Below are 19209 nucleotides of genomic sequence, written 5' to 3' on the forward strand. Positions count from 1 at the left end.
TCTACCCATTGCTCAATTTGGAAAAACTGAGTCTGAAGAGCAACAAAACAGAAGAGAGGGTGGAGGGAAACAGTGCCGTGTGCAAGTACCTGACGCCAAGGTGTGATGTGGGAAGGTCCAGAGTATTTGCTCAGAACCTGGGGAGGGAGCATGTGGCCAAGCCAGGGCCATATTGTGTCCCAGGCAGCCTGATGGCTCTGCAAATAATATTGATGCCTTTTGTTTGGAAACTTTTGTGGTGGCTTCCCACTTTCCAACAAGCCATGGTAAATGCTGGGCCTCCCCCAAACCACTTTGCCTTTTGCATGGTTCCTGGCCAACTGTGCAGGCAGATGAGGCCCCTCGATGCTAATGAGGGGAAGGGCTGGCATTCCTGAAGCACCCAGCTCTGGTAAGCCAGCCTTTGTTGCTAAGGAACATTGGAACTGTAGCTGAAAGGCTCATAGAGACAGGCAGGAGTGGGAGAGAAGAAAGGCACGGCTTGTTTCCAGAGCTTCACAGTTCTCTAGACAGCACCAAAGCCTTCCAGTTTCTGATCCCAATTAGAATATCACTCCCTCCTTATTGTCCCTCTTAATGATCTTGGGACATTCCTTGGAAGACTTAGAGAGCACTTAGCAAACTCTGAACCATACTATCTCTTCTGTTAGGCTTTTGCTCCCGTGAGCATGCCACCCCCAGGTGGCTGGAGAAGTTCTTTGTTTCTGGCTCAGAGGGGTGATGGCTCTGAAGAAAACAGCTGGGTTTTGCTAATGTTCACAGGCAGGCTCCATTCAATAGGTGCTCACCAGTGGCCCACTTGCTGAAGGATCTGGTCTCCATGCTGCTGACAAAGATGAAGAGGCTTTACTCCAGCATGGATTTGATGCTAGGCTTGCTGGAGACTAAGGTCATTCATACTGGTATGTTCTGCAAGCTGTTTGCTGCCAGGGTGGCCTGCATGGCATTTTTGCACTTGCAGCTTACACTTGGGGTTTTCCATTCCTGCCTCATTCACTCTTACTAGGCCTGTTAGAACCGAGGTTGAGTATAGTAATACCCCGAGTCTCAGTTTCTCAACTGTAAGATAGGCATAACAATGCCAACCTACTATGTGTACTATGAAAAGCAGTTACAGGCGGGAGAGTAATGTAAAAGACAGCTTCTGCTGACTAGGAAGTCATTGTGAATGAGCCAAGTTGCTACTTCAGTATCTGGAAAAGACTAATGATTAGGCCTCTTGTAAAGGGAAATATTGTATAAAAATAAAAGACATTTGTCTCTTCTGTGTCACTTCTCTGTGGCTTGCAAGACACAATGCTAAGCCACTGATACTGCATTTCATTTAATAAGAACAGAATGGTGTTGCTCTAGTAAATAGTGAATTGCTTAAGGCTACTTGGTGTGAGAGTCTATTCTTCGTGAGATACTGCCTCTGTCCTCTATTCTCTCCATCTTTAAAGCTTGTGGTTCTTGGAAATGTAGGACACAAACACAGACACAGACACACACACACACATGTTTGTTAGAATTCAACAATGACACACAATGAATATGCCACATCCACTATCTGAGAATAACAGAAAATAACAGAAGCCACAATGACATGCTGAAGCACAGTGACCTCATATTGCTACTTCTGCCCATTTGTTGGCTTCATATGACCTCTACTGTCACATTGTTACCTTGATAAACAAGCTTCTGATGTTAAATTTTGTTTAGTTAATTTCTACTCAGAAAAAGTGATGATATACATACATTATACAGACACACTCAGACAGATAGAAAGGTGCACATGTGTACACACACACACACACACACATGCACACAAATATTCACTTCTTGCCAAAACTCTAATGTCCTGTGTTCATGTAGCCTGACTTCAATTAGAATCCCCATCCACACCAATGATGCCTTTTGGAATTTTCCATGTATTCACCCCTCTGCCTTGTTGATCATTCGCTGTAAATTCCCATTTTCCCTTGTAATATTAGAGTTGACCCCAATATCTCTCCTCTCAGACACAACTCCCTTGAAGTAGTCCCTATGCCACCATGATAGTTCTAAATAAAGTGTATATCATTGTTCTTTTACAAATAATATGTACTCTATTCTTTGAGAAATTCATATATTTTGATCATATCTACCTCATTTCTCCCTAAACTTCTCACAGATTCAAAATTTCCCCCTACTTTCTCACTTCCTGTCTTTTTTCTTTCAAAACAAGTAAAACACACACCCCCCCACCCACACACATACACACACAAAATTGAGAGTAAAGCAGTGAAGAATTCTAGACTGAAGAAGACTCAAAAGCAATTGTTACTTGTTTTGGTATGGCACTGGTTTGATTCCCTTCTGTTTACCCACATAGAACATTTGTTCATTTTTTTTCTTTTTCTGAGGTTCCCTGCGAGTTCATATCTCTTGCTTGCAAAGAGTTGTAAAAATGGCATTGCTTCCAGTGTTTATCACACTCTTACAAAGAAGTCCAATCGCTTTCTCCTTGTGGGTGAAGAAGCTGAAGTTCTTGGAGACTAAGCCACTGTGAAGTCTGCTGCATATTGAATGGATTTTAGCTGTTTTAGAGCCTGTTCCTCTTCTATTATTGGTATAATCTGGATGATGCCGGTGGAAACTGTGAGTTATGATCTGGCCATGGCTTCCCTCCATAAAGAAATATCCATGCAGCCAAAACTCTGGGAGCACTGCTTAGCCTCCCCACGCAGTCACAAAGCTCCGGGAGCACATGTCACACTGCAGTTTCTGTAAATGAACCCTGGCCATTTACATCAGTTTGTTACTAAGTCCACCAATCAAGAAATCTATTGGATGTTGGATAGAAGAGCCTGAGCAAGACAAAATCCTTGCTGTTGAGGATTAGGATTTAGTTTCTGAATCTCCAGTCAGGTTTAAAGTTCCATCTATTCTAGCTGCCTGTTTGCCTACTTGCCCAGAGAAAAAGAGTATAATAGGGTCCAGGGCTTCCCCCTAATCTACCTCTCCCTAGCAAATGACTAGCACAACCCAGAGATTCCTTGCTATCTACATATATGATCCAGCTTTCTCATCACTGAAATGGACCTATGAGACATCTTACTGAGATGTCAAAGTTTGGCAAACAAAGGGCCAAGCTTTTGGTTTAGTAGTTATTAAACAATTAAATCTAAAAGCCTCATTTTCTTTACTTGGCACATTATCAGAATGAGAAAGCCATGCCTATCTTTACTCTGTTGACTAGCAAGGCAGGGCTAGGAGTTCCAGAAGTTCAGTTGGCAAAAACCAAAGAGTTTATTTTCATGGGCCTAGGTGCTTTTGTTCTTGAGATATGGGTCATGAGACATCACATGACCAAATAGACAATATGGCATGCTTTGAAGCCATTTTGTTTGATGTTCCCTGACATGACCTAACTCATTCATCTTATCTCCCATACCATTCAAGCTCAGAAGCCAGGTGCGTTAGTGAAGGTCCTGGAAACATATTATCTCTGGATCTTCAAGGCTATGTTCCTTAAGTGAACCTGTAGCTATCTCCACGTTGCTTAGGAAGGGAAGAGATGAAAAAAATGGAGATGGTCAAGACAGAACTGTGTGGTTGGTAGAAACTACTGGGTTTCTCTGCCCTGAGAGAACAGAGCATGTCCGGAACTCTAGTCCCAGGTTTCATTCCTTAAACCTTCTCGTGGGAACCCTGGGAAATAGCCCTGAAGACACTGCTCACATTGCCTACTTTTGCCCTGGAGAAGATGCTGAACTTCTGTAGAAAACTCAAACTTGAAATTGTTGCCCTGCTTACTGTTAATACAGAGTGAATACTTATATTTATTTTTCTTTATATAGTTTTTATTTATTTATTTATTTATTTAGAGACAGGGACTCTCTGTGTAGCCTTGGCTGTCCTGGCACTCTCTCTGTAGATCATGCTAGTCTCAAACTCAGAGATACACCTGCCTCTGCTATATGAGAGCTGAGGTTAAAGGCGTGTATCACCACCGTCTGGCTATTGTTTTTCTTATAGTGGAAATCCTTCCTAGAATAGTAATTAGAATAATGGTGTATTTACCTACATAGGGAATTATGGATTGAAGCTCTCAGGAAGCTGAGACAGTAAAATGACAAATTGAAGGCACATTTGGAAATATATATTTAGACTTTGTCTCAAAACTTAACCCAACAAAAAGATCTGTTGAGGTCTGCCCTGTACCAGGAATTCTGTTGAGACAGCAACATTCTGCATGCTTTTTGACACATGGACTCATGCTTCCCCCCCCCCCCCCCAAACAGTTTGTTAGTGATGTAGAAAAAAATAGCAAACACACTGATAATAAGGACTGTAAGTACAAAAGAGCATTTTAAGGATTTGGACTCTTGTTATATCAGAAGACAAAGCTGGGTCTCTCTAACTGTTGGGAACTGCTCCTTATCATAGCCAGGTCCATGTCAAAAGTGGCTAGAACAGTTACATCTGTCCCAGCTCTGCCCAGGACTCAGACTGAGGAGAAGCACAGGCCCCATTAAAAGAGGGATGAGAGCAAGTCTGCTCTCACGCCCTGTACTTGTTTTCACAGCTCCTTTAAGTACTGAAGTACTGGACCCAAGATTATGTTTCCTCCAGAGTGGAATCTTCGCAAGGCTTGTTCAATTCTCTGAGGACTCAGGGACAAGTCGTAAATAAGATTGTAGTTGTAAATGTGGCGCCTTGCTCGCTCCTTCTCCAGAACTCCTGTGATGACATGGGGAAGGAGGAGGATTACGTTTATTTTATTATTTTAAAGAGGAATGATAGATCAAGAAAAGATATGTGTTAGTTTGAATGAGTTGTAGGTAGGTGCTAAACACTAATGTTTTATAACTTTAAGATTATTAAAATTGACCTAAGATATTTAGAGTCTTGGATATGGCTTATAGACCTTAGGAGATGACTTTGGAGTAGAACAAAGCAGATGCCTCCGGGAACACCATACATATGCTCTAAAGAATTTATGCTTTTTTATTTGTATCCATGCATTTAAAGTCCAAACGTCAAAAAGTAGGTGTGTTTGCTAAAAGTGTTCTTAAATATTCTTTTTTTTTTTTAATTAAAGTACCTATGAATATTGCCAAACAGTTAATCTGCTCCTTCCTGACACGTTTCCCGTTACTGTCTCCAAGTAACCTATGTGATAGATGTGTGGTTGCACAGCATGCATTCTGGCATTCTGTCACCCGTATGACATATGCCTCCACGACAACAGCGTCAGCATGCTTTCTGCATGAAGGTTAGGCGCTGATAGCTGCAGAAGGGACTGTGCATCCTCTCTGTGGATGTGTGGATCCGAGCATCACTAATGACCACGAACTGGTTCATAAGCCTGAATTGTGAGCTGAGACATGTTAAGTGCTACACTTGGGAATGCAGAGAAATAATAGAAAGAATCCGTTGCCTGTGGAAGATTTCCAACCAGTGGAGAAGATAAGTTAGGCAAAAGTTTAACTGACATGGAATAATCATTACAATAATGAATTTTTACCTTCGAAATAGGTTATGTCTCATGCTGCATTCCAAGCATTTTATAGTTTTGATTCTTTTGGCCCTTACCATCACCTATTTCACAAAGGGAGAACTGAATACTAGAGTTGTTCAATCACAAGCTTAATGGTTCTCAATGTTAACTACTATATCACATTATAAAATGAGGGTAAGAGATTAAATATGGGTCATATTGTATAATTTTCTTCTTTGAACTCTGCAGATCTACGTCAAAAAGAAGCTTCCCAACCTCTTTAGGAATGAAAGATGCTTCTCTTATGTCCTGTTTAATTGGTATCAACATGACACAACATAGGATCATGTTAGAAGTGTCTTAGGAATTATTCAGATCAAGTTTTTCCATGGGCACGTTGTTGGGGATTGACTGGGTTGATAGCTGATGCTGGACAGTCTTAATAGTGGTAAAGTTAACTGATAGAGTATGGGCTTGACTGTATATCTTCTGACCACAAACAAGCAAAACCTCATCCTCTACTGTGTCTTGAGCACTAGCTGTAGTAAGAAGTCAAGGAGATCTAGGTTTAAATTATGAATCAAATTCCTGCTGACCACTATGTCATCATTTTGAGCTTGAGGTCTTCCTCTGCAAAGCGGGTACTGAGTTTTCAGTCTGGCTGATGTGAGAATTTAGAAATGAAAGGCACACTATCACCAGGCACATGGAAATGATGTCCTTTAAGGCATTCTGCCTCTTTGCACTTTATATATTTTTTTTTTATTTAGACTTTGGTTTACTGGGTGAATTCTGATTATAGCATTTATTCAGTCATTTATTTCAGACACCTTTCTTTCTTTAGAATGCTTGTCATTCTTTGTTCCTTCTCTTTGAGGCTTTTATTTTTATTTTTATTTTTTTTTGCAACTCCCATTAGAGAATAAGCTCAGTAGGTTCCCAGAAACACTGATGTGATGATGGATGGTCTGTTGGATCCTGGATAGGGAATGCACTGGCCTACTTAGATCCTTGCACATAATAAAGAACAGTGAGTCATCTGTGGGCAGAGCAGGTGTTGTCAGCTCCACATCTAGAAAAGGCCTTCATGGTCTGTGAAACACTGTGGCTAATGAACCAACGCCGTGACCTTAACTAATCCTCTTTCCCATTAAAGGCAGTTGTAGATGTTCCCAGATCTGGCTGATACATTCTTTGGCTGTTGAGCAACTAGCAAACTTCATAGAAACGCAGAAAACAGGCATAAACAGAAAAGGAGGCATGAAAAAGGCCTCTCAAAGCCACCAGAATCTGTCCCCAAAGTCAACAATACTACATTTTTCCTCAGACTGTTTAATTTCTATGAGAAAAGTCCAAATCTTTGGGGAGTTTTTCAGTGACTAAGTTGAGGATATGGCGTACATTATCATGACCTAACAGTTTATTTAGGAATGACTTTTCTTTCGACCCAGTGTATAGCTAGGCTCAGGATGACTTCAAAAACCTTCTAATCTCGCTTTTTTTTCCTATAGAAATCTTCCCTAAATGATCCATCTCAGCTTTCATGATGACCTTCTCTGGTGGATTCTGTTGGAGAAGGATGTCTCCTCTTCCTAGCTCCCAGGATTCACAATAGAGGCTCAACTTCACCGTGTATCTAATGCACCATGACCTCATGTATACTTCCACACCTCTCTTGTTCATCCTTCCACTCTGTCTTGAGTAAAACTCCTAACATTTGGAAAAGATGTTTTCAACTTAGAATGTCTTGTTCAATGCACTAAGACATTCCTTACATCATGTTTCTGGTCTAGCTCTGTCTCCCCAGTACTGTCTCTGGTACTTCAGTTCACATTACATGCTAAGCTTCTTTGCATATCTTGGCTCTTTCCTTTTATTACATTAGCAATTTTAATTGATACATACTTATAGAATAATATGTGATGTCCTAATACAAATAAACTTCGTATAATTTAATGAGAATAAACAAATTTATCTCCTCAAATACTTATCATTTTAATAAAAGTATACATAATTCCTTTTCAGATTTTTTGAAATGTATAGTACATTAGAACTCCTTTCTCCTATGTAATAGTAACTGAGCACCTGATGTCTTTCCTTTGGACTACTTAGTTCTCAATTCTTCCTTTAATCATAAAATTTTTTATGTATTATCTTTTTACTTTTCTGTTGTAGTACTGTTAACTACTGCCAGTTTCTGTGCCTTGCCTATAATCCTATCCTTGAAACCAGAAGCCAGGGCTTGGCTCACTCTTTCTGGATTTCTTTCTGGTCTAGCCTCTAACACAGCACTGGAGTCACTAACATAGTTTTAATAAATATTTTATTATTCAGCTAGCTGAATCTTGTATTTAAAGTTTTCGGTTCTCTCTAGATTTCTTTTTCTTCCTTCCTTTCACACAATTAATAAAAATCTTGGGATATTTATGCTAGTATGTCTTATGACGTACAAAATTGTATTAGAAATTCAAAACAGAAGAAAAGAAACACAAAGAGAATGAAGACATTACTATCTTCATAGGAGTGCTTTTACAGGGTATACCAGCCTTCAACCTTAAGTGATCATTTTAATATTAATGAAGGTGTTGCTGCTCCCACAAAAGGATTCTTCTCTCATTAAATGCTCACATGCCACAATCAAAGAGTACTTGTCACCTTGTATGTTGTACTGAGTTATTTATACACATTAAATCATTTATGTGTTCCAATACTAATGAGTTAGCAATGAACCCTCAAATAAAAAATACACGACATCAAATAATATGGTAGATATTAAAGAAGTTGGCAAGGCTAGATGAAGTCTGACCTAGATCTGTCTGAAGCCCCAGAAACCGTGATTAGATTCCAGTAAAAATAAGATTGAAGAGAAGTAGACCGGGAAGACAGGAGACTTAAACAAGTGGGAGATTAAGGCATGACCTAGGAAAAGCAAGTGACCCTTATGATTGTGTGAGGAATACTAAAAATGAAAAAGAGTAGAAGAGACAGCTCAGATGGGCAGGCCCCAGCTTTGACCTGTCATGTAGCTTGGTGTTAATCTTGGGAGCAGAAGGGAGTTAGAAGAATTACAAGAATGAAGTGTGTGTTAGACTGGTGGAAGAATGGAAGTAGAGACAGGCAACACAATGACTTTGCCAGTCACCTCATGGGGAATTCTCCTTTGACTCCTCTTCCTGATTTCTAATTGTAGCAGGCACCTGTCTCATAGATAACAGGTATTATTTACTCATGAAATGAAACCAAGCCAGACATTCATGTGTAGGTTAGAACAAAAATAGAGATAGGCTGGTGGGCTTTGAAACTCATACTTTACCTGTGTTGCTCAGGTCACACAGGTAAAGGGCCTTTTCCAGCTTTCTGAATCTGTCTATCCATAGCTCAGGTTCTTCATTCTCCTTCCTCACAGTCTGGCAGACTGGCCTGTTCTTCAAGGACGGCACAGGTTCTTGTCGAGCTGAAGTCATAGGGTGTTCTGGCCACAGATTCTTCTCTGGAGTTTTCTACCGAAACAACATAAACATCACACTGGCACATATTCCCTGCTCAGAGCTTCTTCAGACTCTTGGCAAAAGACAAGGCCACACAACTAGATTTATTGCAAGGTCTGGCTTTGGGAAACCAGGAAGAGTCTCACATATTTGGCAGCAGAAGGCTCTACCTACCAAGTTTTTGCTGAGTGCAAACATGGCAAGTTTTTCTTTCTTTGAAAAGGGTGACATCATCACTTTTATCTAGTTTGTTTTTGTTGTTGTTGTTGTTTTGTAACAGGCAAAGAACTCGAGACCTGGGTGACAGATCTGATGTCCTTCTCTAAGGATGTTAGAGGAATCTATAGGGAATGGGCTCTTGGAAAAGCCACCACCTTCTCAGCAGTTTGTGTTGAAAGATTGACTGGAACAAAAATAATGCTTGTGGGCCCAGTTTAAAGACTACCTAAGTGTCTCTTTAACTGTAACCTAATGAAGAAAATAGAAGTTCAGAAAGAACCAGAGACTTATAAGATAGGGCAAAATTATAAGCAAGGCATAAAGGTGAGGCTTAGCTCAATTCGATATCCTTGTCTCATGTGCACTACAGAACGAAGAGGCGCTTTTACAACAAAATAGACAAATGAGACCAGGTGGTGCCAAGTAAGGCATCCTGAGGCCTCTGTGTGGAAGGGTTGAATGTCAATGGCCTGTTCAGTGCTGCTCTGATCTTTTGGGAAATTTGCTTTCCACCTGTCCAGTCCCCATGGTTATAGGAAGAAGCGCCATGTTCTATTTGCTTTGTTTGGGACTGGGCATCCAACACAAAACAAGTAGTGTACCTATTGTCTAAGAGAGGGTGTTAGGAACACGAAACTCATAGTAAAGATAGGAAAGCTTGCCCATGCGTGGCTCCTTAGTTTAGTACATGTTACATTTCTGTCCATAAATAACACAATAAAATTTCCCATTTTTCCAGTCAATTAAGCTAGTAGAGTTGGTTCTGTTCGTTGCAATCTAAAATGTTCATAACTCACCATAAAACAATTTGCAACCATTTGCAACCTCCCAACTTTCAAATGTCTGAAACTTTGCAGTCATTTTCCTAATGCCAAACTTCTCCCATGTAAACGGTGAACACCCCAAACTCCTGCCAAAGAGCAGCTGTAACACAAAGCTTGTCTATGATCTGGGTAACAAACATGGATGAGGTTGCTCCCGGGAATGTGAAGATTTTATTTTTTTCTTGAAACACTAGAACACTGCAGGAAATTGCACTGACATAGTTGACCAGCAACTAGTAGATTTTTCAGGATGAGTATAAAATGATTCCTCTTTGATAAGATTAATTTGGGGACAAAGAGAAAGTTTTCATATAGAAAACCAGAGAGATTATTCCTATGCATTTTTAGAGCTTTGAATAACTTTAGAAATGGGGAAAGCTTTAGAAAAATCTGTTCATCTAATGAACTTGAATACATGGATAGTTTCATAAAAAGCACTGTTTTCTTTTTTTTTTAATTTTTTGGATACTTTCCCACTCTCTGATAATTAAAGACAAAGGGAAGAGAGGCTTAGTGTGAACTCAACTTAGGCTCAATAAAGGAGCAAGTAACTGACATGTCCTATACCACTTTTCCTTACCAAGAGAAGTCCAAATTCCTTGCTTGGCCCAGAGAACATTAGTGCTATTTTTGCTTATTTCTCCAGTTTATCCTTTTCAATCTTATATTATTTTCTCTAGGCACATAAAGCTGAAAATGCCCTTTGCCTTCATAATGTTATTCCCTTTGTTACAGAAGCCCCCTTTTGATGCTTGTGCCTAGAATGATAGGGCTCCTGTTCAATTTTCAAGACCCATCTTATATCTTACTTCTTTTACTGCCTTGCCAAAAGGCTCCGCATGGGCAAGAATTTGGTCTCTCAACCCTTTGTCTAACAAGACACTCACCACTGCATACTATTTTTGTCTAAGTATCTCTTGCTCTAGAGATAGTTATTGAGATATCATCAAGGTCATATGAGATAGTTATTGAAATATCTCCAAGGTCTAGCTAGTGGCTGACGGAAATTCTCAACACATTCTTGTTGAATAAATATGTCAATAGATGAATGAATGAATGGACATATGGATGGATTATTTTCACTGGTATAATAGAAAAGTTGTTTTATCAACACCCTGCTTCATCTTCTTTTTAAAAAGTGGGGCAATGAGGACTGCATATACAAAGATGTGAGAAGAGTCAATTATCACAGAAATGCAAAAAAAAATCAACAAGAAGCAAAATAAAAGAGCAAAATGTATTTTTTAAAAATCATCTTCACAACAGACTTTACACTCGGGAAAAAAAAGCGTTTGTGGTTGTTTTTTGCATGGCAAGATGCTTGCCAAAATGGATAGTGTTTTCTAAAATATTTCCATGTGTGAAGTGCATGAAGAGGCCTCACATCATCCTAAGATGAATTATGTTCTAACCCAGACATTTCAAAACAACAATAGAGACATTCATGCTACTTTTAAATTCTTCAATATCTCCTGGTTAAATGCTGAGTATATTAATATGACTTTTTAACCATTTGCTGCATATTTATCTCCTCTTTGTTTTTCTTCTGCCTTTAAGAAAACTCAGAATATTAAAAAGCGATCCCTTGGAGAAAGGTCTCTCTCAGGTTCTGGATGCTGGAGATAAGATAGTAAAATGGTCTTCTGGTCACCTTTTAGTCTGATGACAATTGGTGGTCACAGCTTTGGAAGCTCAACTTTGCATGTGCCAGAAGAACAATTTCTTGGGGCACATGGCAAGTCTGTCACTGAGCAAGGGCAAGGGGCTTCCAAATAGTCACTACGTTAGGAGCTAACCGATATTCTAGGAGTTAATCTGCTTTCCTTTCTGTGTGAGGTCCTAAAGTCAGTCTGACACTAAGCTGTAGAGTAGAAAGAAAGAGCTTGAAGGTGAAGGCCCAGACCAGCAAGAGGTGACAGGATGGGGTCAAGGGACCTCAAGCCCCCCCCAACCCCAGTAGCTCCTCATGTCCAGATGCATACCACATGCTCTGCCTTGCTTTGGGGTCTCTCAGGGACTTCAGCCAAGTCAGCAGGGCATTTCTTTCCACTCTTTCCTAAACAAGAAAAGGAGATGGAAGAAGGGTTGGTCTAGATATACACATTTAGCATACACATATGCATGAGGCAAAGGCAATACCCTGGCTCTGCTGTGGCAGGGTGAGTGGGTAGGGGGGTTCCTTTGTGTTAGGCACTGGGGAACCCTGGTAGATAAAAGGCCAGGTTCTTACCTTGTGGATTTGAGAATATGAGTGGGGGTGATAAATAATCTCCCAAATGTATTATTTAAATACATCACATTATTTAGATACATTACTCAGGAAGGAAATGTATAGAAAAAGGAAAACAGTGAAATTTATTCAGGAGCAGTGGAAGCAGTGGGAAGTTATTATTTTTAAAGGAAATTAAACAACTGGTGATTAGAAGGATGAGCAGGAGTCATCTGGACAAAGGCATGGCAATAGTGCCCATGAAGCAGAGGTGTGGATCAGCCAGAGTACAACCTGTGGAAGAATGGACCACAAAGGCCCAAGCAGCTTAGCGAGGTGGACACTGTGGCTCTGTCTTCTGTGAAGCAAGCACCAATACCCCTTTGACCCTCAGGTGTGTGAGCACCTCACATTCCCAGGCTGCCTTCAGGGATAAAACCAACCTGCTTTAGATGCAAAGCCACCTTCTGCTTTTTCCTCCAAAGCCTAGGGAGGACTTCACTGATTCTAAACCCCTGTGAGTACGCCGTAGTACCAAGTGAAATTTAAATATGTCACTGAAAAAAAATGCATTAGTTCTCAGTTGCTCCACACTATGTTCAATAAAAAGGAACCAAAACTTTTACCCAATGTTGGGAGGAGGCACTGTAACACAGTGGGTGATATTATCAGTTCTGAGCCTAGAAGTCTTGGGTTTAAATCCTGGCTGTTTTGTAAGAGCCCTGAGCTTTTGGTGCCTACTCATTTCTCTATTCCTTAGGCCTTCTGCTGACAGAAAGAGTAGACCTTGGGTGATGGTTAGGACCAAATGGAATTACCTAGAACACAGAAAGTGTACAGTGTGTTAAAAAGTTTAGAGTGTTTCCTAAAGTTCCACATCAGACTTAAGACCCCTTTGTAATAGACTATTAGCATTCCGTCTCTGGATCATTATAAACTATCTTCAATTTTTGTATGTTTGTGAGTTTTCACATACAGAGTACACACGGGTGTACATGTTTGTGTGTGTGCATAGATGCACTGCAAACATGAGTGTGTTGTGTATGAAGGCCAGAAGCATCTTTCTCAGTTACTCCCTGCCTTATATTTTGAGACAGGATCTCCCCCGGTTTCCAGAATTCCCCAATCGGGTAGACTGACTTCTTATCTTCAGCCCCAGCCCAGTAGTTACAGCCCAATGGCACCCTGCTTTGCCAGGCTTTTTTTTTTAAACAAACAAACAAAGGAACATTGGTGTTGAGAACCAAACTCATGTGCTCATGTTTATGCAACAAGCAATTTACCAAATGAGACATCTCCCTAGCACTTCCTCAGTTTTTTTTATATTTTATATTTTTAATTTATTTTCTATTACTTACAATTTAGTTAATTGGTATCCCAGCTGTAGCCTCTTCCCACATTCCCTCCCAAACCCATCCTCCCTCCCTCTTCTCCTCCTATGCCTTTTTCCAAGTCCATTGATAGGTGAGGTCCTCCTCCCCTTCCATCTGACCTTAGCCTACTAGGTCTCATCAGGACTGATTGCATTGTCTTCCTCTGTGGCCTGGTAAGGCTGCTTCCCCCTCAAGGGGAGATTATCAGAGAGCCAACCACTGAGTTTATGACAGAGACAGCCCCTGTTCCCCTTACTAGGGTATCCACTTGGAGACCGAGCTGCCATGGGCTACATCTGTGCAGGGGTTCTAGGTTCTAGGTCCTTGGTTGGAGTATCAGTCTCAGAAAAGAGCCCTGGGCCCAGGTTTTTTGGTTCTGTTGCTCTCCTTTTGGAGCTCCTGTCCCTTCCAATTCTTTTATCTCCTCTTCTTTCATAAGATTCCCTGCACTCTGCCAAAGTCTGGCTGTAAGTCTCAGCATCTGCTTTGATACCTTGCTGAGCAGAGTCTTTCAGAGGCCCTCTGTGGTAGGCTCCTCTTCTGTTTCCTGTTTTCTTCCTCTTCTGATGTCTATCCTATTTGCCTTTCTGAGTGAGGATTGAACATCTTATCCAGGGTACTCCTTGTTTAGCCTCTTTAAGTATATAGATTTTAGTATGTTTATCCTATATTATATGTGTAATATCCACTTACAAGTGAGTATAAACCATGTGTGTCTTTCTGTTTCTGGGATAACTCACTCAGAATAATCTTGCAGGAAATGGTGGGAACTAGAAAATATCTTCTTCAATTTTTTGATGGAAAAGATAGTGCGATTTCGTGTTCACCTGAAGCCTCATCACCCAGTGTGAGAACAGTCCTCAGTGCTTTCCGACAGGTGAATGGCTAGGTGTTTTTATGTGGCATTTGGAAGATAAAGTTATTAAATATGTAGCTCCTTTCTCCAACTCCTTTTCCAGTCCTCTGAGAACAGAGATGTGTCTCTTTATTTCTTTATCTCTCATAACCTACTCAGATACCATAGAATAAATCTACATTGATGCTGACTGATGATCATGATGGCAGTCCCTTCAAGACAAATCTGAACAGGTCTGTGGACAATTGAAGTTGTCATGGGAACCCATGAACCTACTTGCACTGAGGTCTGCTCACTGCACCATTTGTGAAAGAAAATGTTTGTTCTTTATTGCAAAAGAAAATGCTTCAGATTACTCTTAATCACACATTCACCCCCCCCACACACACACACAGACTGAGAGTTAAAGGGACTCTAGAAGCTCTGTATGACATAAAGTTAGGGATGTTGACTTATGGTCAGACAGACCTAAACACTAACCCTGCATTTTTCTTTTAACAACTGTGAGCTTCTCGATGTGTCCTTTTATTTGTGAACTTCCAGGAACTTGCCATACTATCACGAGGTGAAAATTAGGTATATAAAATATTCAACAAGGGAAGGTGCTTAATCTTAGGCACACCTCATTTCCTCACAGGAGAGATTTACCATTCAACTTGCCAACTATTTTTCCTGTGCACCAGTTAATTCATGACACGTTTTAGAATAAGATCTAGAACCTAGATTTGTCTCTGTTTAGGTCGTTCTTGCTGTCTGAACTTTTCAATGCTCTCTTAGGAAAATATATGAAACTCTATTTGGTTTCTATTATGTTTTACTCTTTTTCTTCATCATTGCTGATGGTATATACTAAGGTAATTGCTTACATATGTAAACGTTGTTTGAAAGACCTGTGCTGGATAGCTCTTTTTATTTCTTCTTCTTCTCCCTAACACAGCAGGAAGGGTAAATGAGAACCATCTGTGTAGTCAGCCAATGGAAGGATTGCACTGAAGAAAATAAACCCCACTGCCTTCTAGAAGTTTCCAAGTCTGAGATGGATGAGGATTTATTAGGTGGCCAGGGGACTGTAATGTTCACTGTAATGTCCATCCCTTTTGTTTGTTCTCCCCATTACTGAAATCAGTGCTGTTTGTTGCTGGTTGTACCTTAGCTCAACTCAGAGAGTTTTAAAAACGACCAATGCTCAAGTGTCTCACTAGACCAATTAAATTCTGATTTCAGCCACGGAGAAACTAGCACAACACTTTTTAAGTGTATTCTCTAGGTGATGCTAAAATGAAACAAGGTTGAAGGCGTTTGACTGAAATAAAAGCTTCTGGATTCATGGGTCCTAATTAGTGAACCTTGTGTGATCAGCAAACTAACCCATTGAGTGTTTATTGATGGGAGGCATTTACCAAAATTTAAAGAATAACTATACAAGGTAGAAATTACCTATACTCAACAGGATAACTAACATGATAAATTTTCACTTGTTTGCTTAATAGCAGAGGTAACTGTAAATCTATTTCCAATTCATTCACTCATAGAGGACAAACTAGTCAAGTGCTCACTAGAAGCCAACACAACAGTGACCAAGACAAGCTCTTTTTTTTTTCCTCATGAAGTGTGCATTCTAGTTTTGAAGCCAGAAAAGAGACACACACCAACATCAGGTATGATATGTGTTATCAACAGAACTAGACCCAAGTTCAAGAGTGAGAACCACTGGAATCACCAAGGAGTTCACTCCAGGACTCTGAAGAAATAACAATTAGGTAGAATACTAAGTAGACAAGAAACGAGAGTGCAAGCCAGGCAAGTACCTGGGGAAGGAGCACTGGGAAAGTTAAGGAAAGGCAAAGGCCCTAAAAAGCAATGTTTATCGTATTCAACAATGACTGCAAGGGGAGAACTAAGATAGCACAAGGCAAAGGTGGAAAAACAAATTCTCAGTTACAAGACTCCTGGCAGATGCAGGTTTGGCACTGATGCAGGTTTATGACTATTTAGCTTCTAGCCCACACTCTTTCCCTGCTGAGTCTCCTCTTCCTTTTTTTTTCCTTTTGGAGAAAGAAACTACATTTTGCTTTGTGAGACCACTCAACTACCATTCCAGTGTACTATGGTTTGGTGGGTTTGATCTCCAGTTCCAGTTCTGAGAATGTTCTAGTTAGTCTAAACAATATCCTAATCTAACCACAGTCTCTTTTGTCTCAAATCTGGACATCAAATTGAAGTTGAGCATCTGATAGGGGAGGAAATATTCTCTAATTCTCTCTCTCTCTCTCTGTGTGTGTGTGTCTGTGTGTGTGTATGTGTGTGTCTGTGTATAAGCACTCATGAAGGTGCCCATACAGACTGCAGGAGGGCATAAGATCTTCTATGGCTGGAGTTATGGGTGGGAGGATGAGAGTTGTCCCACATTGGTGATTGGAACCAAATGGCAGTTCTCTGTAAGAGCAGCAGGCTCTCTTCACTCCTGAGACAGCTCTCCAGCCTTTCCTGTACATTTCGTGCATAATTTTGACTAGTGTGCTCAATTACTTTTAATTTTTATCTATGCTTCAACCTGTGTATTTTCTATTAAACTACAGTTAATCTCACAAATCCTTTTTTCATTTTATACAGACATATATATATGTGTGTGTAAGCATACATACATACATATGTATGTATGTCCAATCTCCTATTATACATATCTATTAAAATTACATCTACTTTGTGTATTTTTCAGTTTATATCTTCTGTTGAGTCCTTATTACAGAGTGAAATTCCTTGCTACCGTCCTCGATTTTGCTATTATTGTCTCACTCAAAACTTGAGAATATTTCATCATCCCTCATCATCATAGATCAAGTGATCTAGAAATGGAAAAAAGAAAACCTATCACATTAAAAACCAGTAAGCATGAGGCCTAACACAATGCAGCAACAGCAATACTACCCTGCCAACCCTGTTGCTCTACAGTGACTGATGTTCTCTGCTCTGTTGTCAGACTCACAGTGACTATAAAGACCTAATAGAATCTTTGTCTGTAGCAATGTTCACTCACTTCTCTCACTTCATTTTAATGATGATAAAGACACACCAGCTTCAAAACTAATACTTCAGCTATGACGTGTGCTACTGGATGAATTGTGTTTCTGTAGCATTTGTATCCTGATACTCTAATGCCAGAGAGCTTGGAGTATAACTGTACTTTAAGATAGTGCCTAAAGAAACTGAGGCAGTTTAGATACATACCAACACAATCTAACCATTGGCCTTAAAAGAGAAGGAAGCATGGACATAGAAAGGTGTCAGGATGCATGCATGCAGAGGAAAACCAAATAATTATGTAGTGAGCATTTACCTGGTGATAAGGAGGGGCTGAGCTGCTATGCTGTTCATCATTCTCAACAGCAGTCATGTGTGAACATACGGCATATGACACCCATTTATTGGTCTCAGTACTATAACATGGTGTTCTGTTTGAGATACAAGAACAGAGGCACTCTGTAGTAGGCTCCTGTCTTGTTCCTTTTTTCACCCTCTTGCAATGTCTATCCCATCTGTCTTTCTGAATGAGGATTGATCGTTTTACCCAGGGTCCTCCTCCTTGTTTAGTTTGTTTAGGTGTATAGATTTTAATATGATTATCCTATATTATATGTCTAATATCCATTTATAAATGAGTATAAAAATATATCTACTGTACATTCACTCTACACCGTTCATCCTTATTTCAAAATTATCAAAATATGAAGAAAAAAATTAAAGCATGCCTGACATTGTTAGAACACATCCCAGAAACCCAAGTTTATTGCTTTTACAAGTATGCTAGATATTACAAAGTTGTTAATCCAAGGTATGTAGGGAAGGAGCCAATAGGATCTTTGGAGGCTCTACAATATATTTTCAGGTTTGCTTACTGTTACTAAGGGCTAAGAATACAACAATGGTTGTGCTATCCCTTCTTAAATGAGAAAGTTGCATTGTCTTTTAAAGTTGAGAAAGATCTCATATTGAACCAAGCCTGTGATAATTCTGTGATCTGTTAACAACATACGTCACAGAAATAAATATGGCTCGCAAAATAAATCAATCATTTCTAGCTCAAAGAAAAAAGAAATACAGGAACAGTAATCTTACAAACTACGTGGCACGTTAATACTCAGCAAGTCTGGGGAATACTTTCTAGAGTTCCTTGATTTTTCCTTAGAGATACCTGATTAGGTGTTTAAGAACACTGCATTTTAGACTGTTCACATAGCATGCCAATCTGTATTATGCTTTCTCCAGCCCCAACAATTAGAAATGTTTCTTAGTCACTCGGGTCCTGGTTGTTCATATCTCTCCCAAGTGATACTTTCAACTTCTCCCCTGGGTATCTGTGAGTTTGTCTTATTGGAAGGAATTATAGACATAATCAAGTTTAGAACAGTTAGCCTTTCATAAGAGGAAGGAGAAGGTATTTGGGCACATAGATCGAGAAGAAAGAAAAGAAGGCCAAGAGCAGAGAATGGAGCCATATGTAACAGGCTAAGGGAAGCTTAGAGATACTAGAAGCTGAAAGATACAGGCATGCTCCTCTAGAGACTTGACACTCATGTTTAGTAGTTTGAGACTTCAGAACTACGACTGAATAATTCCCTACTGTTTTAAGTGCCAAGGTGGTGAGGTTTTATTATAGAAGTTGGGAACCTGAATACATTCTTCATTTGAAATTTTTCAGACTCTGATTCATATATGACTAGTGCCCTGTTCCTGATTCCATGTTTGAAATAAACCTTGTTTTTTTTTTCCTTACTT

At 39.9% G+C, this 19209-nt stretch overlaps 1 protein-coding gene across 1 annotated transcript in view; it reads right to left on the reverse strand.

Annotated features, from left to right (window-relative positions):
- Positions 1-4452: 4452 nt before the first annotated feature.
- Positions 4453-19209, reverse strand: part of C12H1orf87 (chromosome 12 C1orf87 homolog) — a 71817-nt gene continuing 57060 nt past the window's right edge. The window contains 3 exon segments of the mRNA XM_021659199.2: positions 4453-4704; positions 8778-8964; positions 11978-12051. Coding sequence (XP_021514874.2) covers positions 4544-4704; positions 8778-8964; positions 11978-12051 — 422 coding nt within the window. The 3' untranslated portion in view covers positions 4453-4543.

The sequence above is a fragment of the Meriones unguiculatus genome, chromosome 12 (assembly GCF_030254825.1).
Source record: "Meriones unguiculatus strain TT.TT164.6M chromosome 12, Bangor_MerUng_6.1, whole genome shotgun sequence".
NCBI classification, from domain to species: domain Eukaryota; kingdom Metazoa; phylum Chordata; class Mammalia; order Rodentia; family Muridae; genus Meriones; species Meriones unguiculatus.